Source organism: Neomonachus schauinslandi, chromosome 3, assembly GCF_002201575.2.
Source record: "Neomonachus schauinslandi chromosome 3, ASM220157v2, whole genome shotgun sequence".
Lineage (NCBI taxonomy): Eukaryota > Metazoa > Chordata > Mammalia > Carnivora > Phocidae > Neomonachus > Neomonachus schauinslandi.
The window spans coordinates 155,654,189-155,666,678 of record NC_058405.1 but is presented as its reverse complement, the minus strand read 5'-3'; the positions used below and the strand labels follow the sequence as shown (position 1 = coordinate 155,666,678).

Here is a 12,490-nt window from a genome sequence, read left to right as displayed (position 1 = left end):
ATGAACCTCCTGGCAATAACTATCACGGATGCTTCTGGCTGTATCTGAGCGGAGATTGGTTAAGTGGTGTCAATTCACATTCCACCGCAGGAAATTCTGTAAGTGGTTTCCTGGAACCAGATAGGAAGGTGGGGGTGGAGGGAGTGAAGGGACCCCCTCCTGCTTGCCCTGCACACTCCCTGTCCCCCCGCAGGCCTATGCAGTGGATGTGAACTCTCCTGAAAGAGGCATGGAAAAGAGCATGGCGTTGGCACTGTGTGGCCTGAAGAGGAAGCATGGCACTTGTCACATTGGAGGTTTGAGGTTTATAGGAAGAGAGTGAAACTGGGGCAGGATATTTTCTCTCTGAGCTTCAGCAGAGCATGAGCAAAGCCATAGGGCTGGCAGAACATTGTAGAAGCTCAGCAGATTCAGTGGGGACCCAGCAAAGCCCTGAGAGAGAGTAGCAGCACGTTGTGTGTGTTGATTTACTCCCGAACACTTGAGAGACACCCTGGTGACGTCCCAGAGTCACTTAGGGTCTGGAGTGGAAGTAGGGGGTAAAAGTTTTTGTGTGTCAAGGAGAGCTTTTGTAGACTTTCACCAAGTCCCCTAAAGACTTGCCAGTGAAGGGTGCCTGGCTGGCTAAGTCAGTAGAGCCTGTGACTCTTTGATCTCAGGGTTGTGAGTTCAAGCCCCATATTGGGCATAGAGCTTACTTAAAATAGATAAATAAATTAAAAAAAAAAAAAAGACTTGCCAGTGAGCTCTTTGGTGGATTTGATATTTGCCAGCATATTTTTCACCCTGTGCCATGCACTAGCAATTACAAAGCAAAGAAACAGTAAATGTAAAACACGCAAGAATGTTTTTAGATTCTTTTGCTTTGTTCTTTATTTTCTTGTTAATGATGCATCCAGCCACCACAGTTCCAGACATTAAATCTTAATTCTTTTCCATTTCTACAAAAATTGAGCGTACTTTCCTATGGGCTCTATCATCACTGGTTGAGAGCTATGTGTTCTGCAGACTGGATGGGAAAACCCAACTCTATCTTTGTGTCTCTCAATGTCATTAACTCATTTTTAAGTATTCAATGAAACCACAGATAGACTTGGCCAACTACTTTTTCCCCTGAGTTTTTGAAAATATGCACATCTTAAGAAATGTATTGCATATGTACTCTATTCATTTACCACTAAATGTTCCAAAACTTGCCTTGCGGGAGTTAGATGTTGTCCACAGAGCTTATTGAAGCATTTTTGAAACTGCTCTTCTACAAAAACAGGAAGTCACAACATAATAAATGTCAAGTGCATTTGAACTTTAGAGAAGTTGGATTAGATTTAAAACTTTGAATTCATAAATCTGACCTAGTCTAAATCAGTGCATTGATGAGTCCCCTAGTATCTAATTATTTTTCCTCTTCTGTATGTGTGTGTGTTTATACAGTGCCTACTTCATATGCATTTTATTTTATTTTTTAAGATTTTATTTATTTGACAGAGAGAGACAGTGAGAGAGGGAACACAAGCAGGGGGAGTGGGAGAGGGAGAAGCAGGCTTCCTGCTGAGAAGGGAGCCTAATGCAATGCAGGGCTCCATGTGGGGCTCCATGCGATGCTCCATGCGATGTGGGGCTCCATGCGATGCGGGGCTCCATCCCAGGACCCTGGGATCATGACCGCAGCCGAAGGCAGACGCTTAATGACTGAGCCACCCAGGCACCCCTTCATATGTATTTTAAAGTGAAGTGATGAGAAGAAATTTCTATATTTTGATTACACTGGATTTGGGGAGGGAAGAAAAACAACGCTGAGGCTATAGACTTGGAAATTCAGAATGCATATTTGATCCTCTATGAGCAGTGTGACTCTGGTCCTGTTTTTTGTCACTTGTTAAAGTTGATGAAAAGGGGACATTTACACTTAGTGATTCATTTTAAAGATATAGTTCATAGAATATTTAATATATTATTGAAAAGAGTGCTTTGCCAAAGATAATCAGCAAGTGTATATGGTAAATGTTATGTAGACTGATCCTATCTTTTTGGCAGGGGAATGGGTTGGGGGTCAGGAGGGAGACTTGGAAATGTTCCAGGACCTAAACACGTAACAAAAAACTGACACCACTGCTATGCTGTGTATTTCTTTAGTGGAGGATGAAACTGTGCAAGATGATTTAGAGAAAGAATTTTTGGTGTATGAAGGCATTAGCTTCTTAAGTTTCCTAATCGTTAGATCATTTTAGTTCAGTTAATAAAAATGTAACTGAGGGTGTATGATGTGACCAGGCACTGAGAGTACTTGGAACACAAAAAAGAATTTGAAATGGACCCTGCCCTCAAGGAGTTTATAGTAGAGTGGCAGACAAACAAATCCTCAATATTTAGTGTCATGTCCCATAGTAAGAGCCTGTATGAGGTACAGATAGCATACAAAGGAGCGCAGGATTGTGTCTGGGCTGGTGAGGGAATGTACAGCACCTGGCACTGTGCCTGGCTCATAGTAGGGGCTCAATAAATGTTAGTTCCCCTCTCCTCTTCCTTTAGATCTAATGTGCTGACCTTTGTACACAAAGATGATGATACCACTGGCCAAATATCATGGGGATATGGATTTAGATATTCTTCCTTGTCGAGTGATAAATGAGTATCGATTCCTCCGCAGGAAAATAGTTTTGATTTTTCTGGGGACTAGTGACCAGTTTTACAAAATTGCTTACCAATGCAGTGGGCAAGTGAGGAACCAAGGACAGACCCACAATCAATACTCAGCTATAAACTTGGCCCTGATGTTAGTGTACCAGCCACATTTGCTGAAGGTTCTTCGGTCTTTATTTCAGTTCAGCTGCAGGGAAGCCTACCAAGCTTCTAAGAGCAGTACTTATTAAACTTGCCCAAGGCACCCCAAGAGCATAGGTGGGTAAAAACTTAATCCTAGGGCTTGGGAGTGTGAAGGTTTGGTAGGCCTTGTAGAGGGGGATAGTGTGGAATAATCCACTGCAAACACAAAATGTTTGAAGTCTCAGATTTATTTAAAAGATGTACACAAATGCTACAGTGCAAGCTATAATATATGTTTGTTTATGTAGTTGTAAAAATACTGCTTCAAGTTACTTACCAAGTTCAGTGATTTAACTCCCTCAATCACCAACTGAAATTGATGCCCCAGAAAGAAAAACTGTGTTTATCCTGTGAATTCCTGAGCCCTTGGTACAACATTTTGAAAAACTGGGTCTCAAAGAAAGAAATAATATACATGTATCTTCAAGCACAGATTGTGTGGCCAGTTAATGAACTGAAAGCATGGTTCGTTGCTACACTTCTCATTTCTAACTCGTCCTTTTTTTTTTTTTTTAAAGATTTTATTTATTTGACAGAGAGAGACACAGCGAGAAAGGTAACACAAGGAGGGGGAGTGGGAGAGGGAGGAGCAGGCTTCCCGCCGAGCAGGGAGCCTGACATGGGACTCGATCCCAGGACCCTGGGATCATGACCTGAGCCGAAGGCAGACGCTTAACGACTGAGCCACCCAGGCGCCCCTGTCCTATCTTTTAAAAACGTTCTAATTGGGCACCTGGGTGGCTCAGTTGGTTAAGCGACTGCCTTCGGCTCAGGTCATGATCCTGGAGTCCCTGGATCGAGTCCCACGTCGGGCTCCCTGCTCGGCAGGGAGTCTGCTTCTCCCTCTGACCCTCCCCCCTCTCATGTGCTCTCTCTCATTCTCTCTCTAATAAATAAATAAAATCTTTAAAAAAAATAAAAATAAAAAAAAAATAAAAACGTTCTAATTGCTCACTTGCAGATGAGACACGGAATCTGTGCTCATTTCAACAGCGCAAGCATTAAGGTCTTCTACAAGATAGAGTAGAAAGGTATCTCTCATGACTTTCCTTAAAATCATCCCAATCCTTGACACTTTTGCTTTATGAGATGCCATACCAATTGTTCTCTTTCTCATCTGTTTATTTTTTCCATTTTTCAAAGCAATTTTATATGCATTTGTGATATGATTCTGTAAATTATTGACAATAGACCCACAAATCCTTAGCCTTTTTGACTAGTGATAACTAAAACTTAGCTAGGTTCAACGATTTACTCAAAGTTGCATTCATTCAAAAGTATTTACTTTGCATCTACCATGTGCCAGACACTATACTATGAACTAGAGACACAAAGGTGATTAAGACAACAGTCTAAAGGAGGAGTCAGGGGCGCCTGGGTGGCTCAGTTGGTTAAGTGAATGCCTTCAGCTCAGGTCATGATCCTGGAGTCTCAGGATCGAGTCCCGCATCAGGCTCCCTGCTCGGCAGGGAGTCTGCTTCTCCCTCTGACCCTCCCCCCTCTCATGCTCTCTCTCTCTCTCAAATAAATAAATAAAATCTTTAAAAAAAAATAAAGGAGGAGTCAGGAAAGTAAACAGGTAATTAAAGGATCAAGGGATAAGTACAATAATAGAGGTTAAGTAGAGGGCACCAAAGTTTCCGAAACTTTAGGGAAACTCTTAATCCAAACCTCGGAGGTGGAGTAAGGGAGGGCTTCATGGGATAGGTGCTATTTAAACTGAGATCTGAAAGACAGGTAGATGAAGATGACATTGGGGTGGATGAAATTATAGGCAGGAAACAAATATGCAAAGGCTCAGAGTGAGAAGAAATACGATGCATCAGAAAAGCTGCCATTAGCAGTGTATAAAGTGTGATAAAGAGGCAAGGCCGCCATGTTTAGTCTCACAGGTTTTGGACGGCACTAGCCCAGCAGTCACCTTTCACACAGGCTAGGATGTGAACAGCACCTTCCCAAGTTGAGTAAAGTGGCTTCCCTGAGAGAAGAATGATGGGTGGGTAGAAAGGAGGTCTTGGAAAACCAAGCATGCTAAAATGTTTGTAAATAGCCTGAAGGCAATGGAAAGCCATGGAAGGGCAGTGACTTGATCAGGCTTGCATTTTAGAAAGACTGTACTGCCACTGGGGTGGAGAATGGATCCAGGGAAACCAGCTGGGAGGCTGTTCCAGTAAGGCAGGTTAAACATTGAGAATGGTCTGAAGTGAGGTCCTAGACATTGGGATCAGAAAAAGCCATAGATTTAAAAGAGATGATGAAAACAGAATTGATCAGACTTGGATACGTCTCAGTTTTGTTCTTGGACCAAACTAGGTCCATGGTGGTGTCATTTACTGATATGGGGAATCCAGGAGGAGGACTGAGTTTAGGGGAAGATTATTATTTCCTTTCTGGACACACTGAGTGTGAGGTGATTTTGAAGCATTTGAAATGAGAAGTAGGCAGTTGGGTGGGTCTGGAGATCAGGAGAAATATGGTTGGCCTAAGACACAGAAATGCATTTTGGGCCCAAACCAGAATGTTGTCAGGTTGTACTGGAATGGAGTTGCTCAGAGTAGCCATGTTTTCAGGGGAGTGGGCTCAGGGGAGTTGGAAGGGCTAAGGAGGTAATAAAGTGGAGATAAGAAAAGGAGACAGTTCTCTCTCTCTCTTTTTCTTTTTTGACAAGGTTGGCTGCAAAGGAGAAGAGAGAGGGGCAGTTAGCAAATTTTATGAATTTGCATGATCATTTTTCTGGAGGAAGGTTGAGAATGGTGCCTCCCATTCTAGTGTCCCACTTAAGTTGAAGGACCACCATTGCACATTAAAATGCCCCTATCTAGGGGTTTTCCTCTTTTAGTGGAGCCTGAGGCTTCCACTGACTTCACCTCTTCATCTTTTCTTTTTTTTCCCCCCTCATCCCTTCATCTTCTCATATGAATCTTACCTTCTAACCCTCTACTATTTTTGATTTGTTTTTCCAAGAAAGCTGTCTTAAAAAGTTGAAAGCAAATGGGATAGAATTTTAAAAACCACAGTAAACAATGGAACTTTTAACCCAGAGGAAATTCAATATTCATTTTAGCAATCCCTCACAGGAAAAATTTAAATACTTTATTGCCAAATTATTTTAATTTAGCTCTTTCTACTTGTTCTACTTCTGGAAATTTTTTTGTGTTGTTGAATTTTACACTTTGGGTAGGAAAGTGGGATTTTGAGTAAGCATTTAAAGAAAAAAAAAGTATATATTGAGTAGAATTACTATGTTCCCAATTAATACTCCCTCCACTTGCATGCTTTTAAAATCAGATAGTTTGCCATTATTTATTAAATTTATACTTGGTAGCCAGCACTATAGAGGACACCAGAGAAGGACAAGTCATGCCTAGTACTACCCACTAGAAGTTTCTAATATGAGGGAAACAACACATATGCAAAATAAAATATAATACATTATAGAAGACTGATAATTATATAAGACAATACGTTGCAGGATTTCTTTTCCTTCGGTGCCTGAGGTTCTTGGTCATGCTGCTTCGAAGAATGAAGAGGTAGAGCAGACGAAGAGTGGTGGGCAGCAAAATTTATTGAGCAATAGTACAAAACTCCCAAAGAGGGAGGGGACCTGAGAGGGTTGCTAAGTCTAGGGGCTTGTTGGCAGGCTTGTTTTATGGGCTTGTTGGTGGGCTATTTTAATCCGATTAACCCTATGCACCTGTTACCAATCAGGTTTTTTTGTCCATGTGCTCATCTACTTATCAGGTAGATGTGCACGCGGGAAAGGGTGGAGGGCTCCTTCCAGGCCTGTGTTTCGTAGCCTGGGGGACCAAGAGGGCAGTGGCTGCCGCTGCCCTAAGGCATGCCGGCCAGTTGCAGGCCACCAGATCAAGCTTTGTTTCAATATCCCACTGGCTGTTGAGCTGGCCCCCCAGGCCTGGGTTAGGACGCCCAAGGCCATTCCCTTTCTTTCTGTCACATACAAGTAGTAAGTCCTCCCAGTAGGAAGACTTAAAAGCTGGGGCACTGAGTAAAACCTAGATTAACAGGATGGGGTCTCTTTTCTTTTAAGGGTAGTTTTCCTCTTGGGGTGGGGCTTGTCCCTGCCTGCCTTTCTTCTGACTATCCTTCATTAAATTAAATACAATAGATGAATAATAGCAAATAAAAGTATGAAATACTTAACTGAATGTATTGATTATACATATGTTACAGTCAAGGACAGTAAAGACCAAGAGTCAAAGAAGGCATTTCCTGTTTTAAAGTACATAAATTTATCACTAAATTCTACCCCTAAAACTAATAATACACTATATGTTAACTAAATAGAATTTAAATAAAAAATTAAAAAATAAAGTACATAACTTTAAACAAATCAACACCAAAAATAACTTTATAATATTTAAAAAAAAAACATATTTCTTCATTTCTAGGATGGCATCTTTCCATATTTTAATACAATAGATAACATTCATCTTTGTACCAGGTACTGTTATAAAGTGCTTTAAATGTGTTGACATGTTGAATATAGATCATTTAGTGGGGTGGAAATATTTCATCTTCCCCCCTACTAGGTTCTGTTAAACAATTGGTACAAACTGAGATTCTATGGCTTTTTAGGGTCCAGGAAGTATGGTATGTGTGGAAATACATAGTGCTTCGATATATTTAAAAAATATAAAAATTACATTAATTAAATGTTCTTACCTTCTTAGCCTGGATTGCCAGGACCTTGGTTCTGCTTTGTGAGGATCACTTGCTAGCCCCAAGACACCCATGGATCCCCTGTACCTTAACTATTCGGTCAAAGGCCACACTAGTTGCAAAACAGAAGAGTCTCGTGTTGAGATCGTGAGGTAACCTCATCCAAAATTTCACCTCATTCAGCAATCATTTACATACCTCTGCCTGTGGTTTTCAGCTGGGCCAGGGAGGTGGTGCTGATATATTTACAAACAAGGTATGAACTATGTAAACCACCAGTGTAAAATCAAAATACATGATTATACTGGGTGGGGCTCCTCAGGAACTGGCCTCTGAGATGGAGATTTGCATGCTAAGACTTACTGGGGCATGCTTTTAGGAACACCTAAAAGGCCTTTGTATTCTTGCACTCACTGGATCTGTATAACCTCCAGGGAGGGGTTGTCACCTTGGTCGAGGTGGTTATTTTTGGCTGAGGGCAATTCCTAGGGGAAGACTCAGCTTCAAGCTGTCAGCCGGCAACACTCCCAGCAGTTGGGGGAATAATGACTTTGGTCCCGAAGGTGGGAGCCAGGTGGGACGCCACAGCATCATATGTTTACATGTTAATGTACACATACACACGTAAGTATATATACAGGTACATTCATACATATACACACACATGAATATATAGACATACACATACATTCATGTGTATTTATACTTAGGAAAACTTAAAAAGCATAAATCAAGTAGATAAAACCACAGTGAAATGTGATATAGTAAATTGGGCAGATTTATTGAAATCATAGGCTATTATCACAACAGTACAGTGGTTCTCAGGATTGCCCCTTGATGTCTTTAATACAGTGATCAAATTCTCTGCAGACTAGATTATGGCAGAGAGCAGGAGAGTTTACATCCCATAAAGACTATGAAAGTGAACTGTTGGCCTTGTCATAGAAAAGAGAACAGCTTTTGGTGCAAATTGGAATAGATAAAAAAGCATTTGCCATATCAGTAGATGTATACCAGGTACCTAGGATTGTGCTGATTTGCTGCAGTAAAGATAGAACTGCAGATGCAACTGGCTTTACCATCTGATTAAGTTTACACCAATTCATAATAATTCTCTCAGATTCATCTGCTTCTGCATAGGCCAGACAGGTGAGTTGAATGGGGGAAATGATAGGATCATGACTGCTGCATCAACCACATCTTTTATGCTGGTACTAATTTTTACATCTCTCCAGGGATTTGGTATTGCTTTTGGTTTTCTGTCCTTAAGGGGATAAGCCTCCCTTTCAATCAAGGGGTCTGTGAACTGGCTGAGGTATGAAAACTGGTTGAGAAGGATGACTTTTCATTCTGATGGCTCGAGTCAGGTTTCAGGCAGCAGACCTAGTTTTGCCTGCTATAGAGATCAAGGAATATTTCAGAAGTCTGTCCATCTATATCATTCCTAGGGCCACCCAGGGCATTCCTAAATATCCCTGTAGGTCAAGACCTTTGAGTCCTATGTTGCCCCTGCTGCTCACTGCAGTAAATGTGTCCACTCTGTCCCTGCCAATTAAGCAGTGTCACTTGGCCATCGCCATCCCAGAATCCCACTGTCATGGAAATCAGGGAGCAATTTCGATGGAAGCATCTTCCACCATCAAATCCAGCTACTACAGAGCTTTTCTGGTGTTCCCCTTACTGAAGTATTTTACAATGCCTTAGTGTAGAGACAGTCATCTGGGCCTCCAGGGGTATATAGTTCAGGGCTGGGTATACACATTATACATAAAATCACTCCAACATTGCCATCTCCATGAACCTTTGGATTTCTTCCTCTACATTATACCAGGGACATTTGGGCATCTCAGTCTCATTGAATATAGATCACCAATGGGTCTGAGTTTTAGCTAACCAATTAAACAAACCATTAGAGTCACTTTCAATGTATGAACTAACACATTAAATCCAGGCTTTATGGTAAATCCACCCATATCAATAAATTTAGCCCAATCCTTTGCTCTTTATTTTGTTTGGAACTTGACCAAAAACTGTTCAGCCTTTCACAAAATCACGTCACCTCTGACAACACCAATATTGATATTTGAGTTGCTAATATAAAACATTTATATTGGTCTGTACTTACAGTTCTCTCATTCACAATAGTTCTACATACAGGTGTAAGCATCTTACTATTTATTTTGTCTTCTAATACAAGTTAATTACAAATTATTTTCCTTTATTATGTAATTAGGAGATTAAATTGATTTCTTGGGAAATTTGCATAGGTAGTTAATATTATCTATGAATTTCATCTCAGGACAGTAAGGGGAGTGTTTAAAAATAGTAGTTATAAAAAGCAGGTGATGGGTCTGATAGGGTTGAGAACACCTCCCTCCTCCTTTTAAATTGGGCCCAAAGAAATTATGTATAGGAATGGCCGTGATGAGCCAAAGTGGATCTTGAGTGCATTTGCAGATTAAATAATTTATCATCACTCTTCTGAAAGATGGCTAAGTTTTAGTAGAGAATTCTGTGTCCTATTCAGTTTACTTACAAAGCCATGCAGGGTGATATTAGTAAATACAAATGCCAACAACTGTGGTGAAGAACTACCTCCCATATACAACAAATGCAATCTATTTTGTGTTTGAAGGAGGACTTGAGGAGAAATATGAAGATAGAGGAGTGGAAGCCGGGAGCGTACTTTCTTAGCTCCCTTGTCTGTATGATCTGAGTCACAATTCCATGGTTAGGTAATAAAGAGGAGGATGCTAAGCAAATGCTACCAGTCCCTTCTCCCTTTCCCACATGGAATCTTCGGAGACACTCTGAAAGGAGGAAGAGTCCACACTTGGTCTGAGAATGAATCAAGGGTAGGTATTTGGTCTTAACCCCGAACTCCAGCTCCGGTTTGCTGTTCAAGGCAGGTTTGCTTTGTGGCATGCCAGGGGCACAGGGGGCTACCTGGGAGCAATACCCCAACCCACTTGCCTACTTAACTCTTCCTCCTCCAGAATCTCAACTCTTGTCACTTTCTCAGGGAAGCCTGCCCTCACCCACCAGTCTGGGTCTGATTCCTTTGTCATGGATTTCCTTCAGAAGCACCCCCACCCCCATCCCTTATCAGTCTGTGATTACATTCATTAGTTATGACCTTGTGGTTTATGTAGGACACCCATTAAGACTAGGTATCTTCCCTGTTTATTCTCCCTGCCTTTCATACTGTGCCTAACTGGTATCTGATACAAAGTAGGCGCTCATTACACAGCTGTTGAATGAATAAATGTTTGTTCCAAATTCCAGAAGTATCAACACTTGCTTCGATTGGTGCATATTACCACTGTATCTGTATCCCATGCTGTTTGATAGCTAAGTCTTCTATTTGTTGAAGAGCACGGTAACTGGATTTTGTTGAAATGAGTCAGGACTGGTGACAACACTCAAAAGCCCCATTAATTTAGGACTTCTAATTTAGGACTTTTCTTCTCCAGTAACTCTGCTCCACCTCCATCTCCTGAATTCAAAACCCAGTGTTTGAACTTAACGATGGAGTTTTGTGTGTGCCTAGCTGGAGAACGGGGTGGAGGGGCTAGAGCCCCTGTCCCCCACCTCCCAAGTGTTTGACGAACACTCGCTAAAGAATTACAGTGTGTCCAAGGCCTCCCCGCATTAAACAAAGAAAGCCCCAGAACCACAATCCCCGACCTAGGTGGGATAATTTGGAGTGTTGGGCAGTCTGGTTCCGGATGAGGGCGGGAGGTTGAGCAGAAGTGTGACTGACCGAATCTCGTAGGTGAAAGCTCAGGTTAAAGTTGGTGGCCTGTGCGTCACACCCCGAGGCTTGTGTCTGCAAGGGCCTGCTCATCAGGTTGGGTCCGTGTGTGTCCGTGTGTGTGAGATGGGGCTCGGGAGGGCCACGCTCAGCCCCGGGGCGGGGGTGGGGCGTCTCTCACCGCGAACGCCTTCGGGGCCGCAGGGCAGCGGGGCCGGCTCGCCCGGGCGCAGTGTGCAGGCGCCGAAAGCAGGCGGCAGTCTGGCCCCACGGCGCGTCGGGCGCGGGCGCAGGCGAGCTCGGGGGGCCGCGGGCTGCGAGGCCCGGCTGCGGGCGGCAGGAGGCAGCGTCGGCCCAGGCGGCGCGGCCGCGAGCGAGCCAGCGCGCGGTGATGTCAGTGGCGGCCCGGCTGGCAGCAGCCGGTACTTCCTGTATAAAGGCGGGCGGGCTCGGCTGCAAACCCCACTAGCCAGTGTCAGCCTCTCGGCGGGAGGAGGAGGCGGCGGAGGAGGAGCAGGGGGAGGGCTGTCAAATTCGGGAGCCAGATTTTTTTCCCTTCCCCTGGCAATCCCTTCCGCTTTCCCGGCTCCTGGCGTGACATCTGCGGACCGGGGACCTGTATGTGTGTGCGCGCGAAGGAGCGGAAGAATGGCAGTGCTCAAACTCACCGACCAGGTAGGGGGCGGCGGCGCCGGCGGGCGGGACGCGCGGGCGCGGGGCGGCGCGGAGCCCCGGCGGGGGGATGGGGGCGCGGCGCGGAGCGCGCCCGCGAGCTGTTTACTCGCGGCCAAGGGGAGGAGTGTGTGCGGCCGCCGGCTGCTCGGAAAGCCGGCGGCTGGGGCTCTCCTCCCCTGCGCCGTCTCCGCCCTGGGCCGTCGGAACTGCGCGCTCCGCTCGGTGCCCGCGGCGCGCCCGAGGGCTGGGGAAGGGGCCGGCGGGCGTCGGGCGAGCCGGGGCGCCGCTGTGCGCGGGTGTGCGCAGCTGAGCGCGGGTGTGCGTTGTCCGCGGGCCCGGGCTGGGCAGGGGGAGGGGAGGCTCGAGGTGCTCCTCCGGCTCCTACCGTGCTGCGCAGCATGGGCTCCTCCAGCGGGTGCTGGCGGAAGGAGGACGGATGGATGGAGAGGGAGAAAGGATCGCAGCAGCCTGGGACCTTTCCCCGAGCCAAGCGGGAGACCGGCCCAAACCGCGGCTCTTGTGTGGTCGAGCTGTCTTTATCCTTTTGACATGACATTC

General features: G+C 44.5%; 1 protein-coding gene across 1 annotated transcript in view; it reads left to right on the top strand.

Annotated features, from left to right (window-relative positions):
• The first annotated feature begins 11,833 nt into the window (after positions 1 to 11,833).
• Positions 11,834 to 12,490, top strand: part of ANKRD44 (ankyrin repeat domain 44) — a 313,592-nt gene continuing 312,935 nt past the window's right edge. Inside the window, exon 1 of the mRNA XM_044913694.1 lies at positions 11,834 to 11,932. Coding sequence (XP_044769629.1) covers positions 11,906 to 11,932 — 27 coding nt within the window. The 5' untranslated portion in view covers positions 11,834 to 11,905. The remainder of the gene's footprint in view (positions 11,933 to 12,490) is intronic.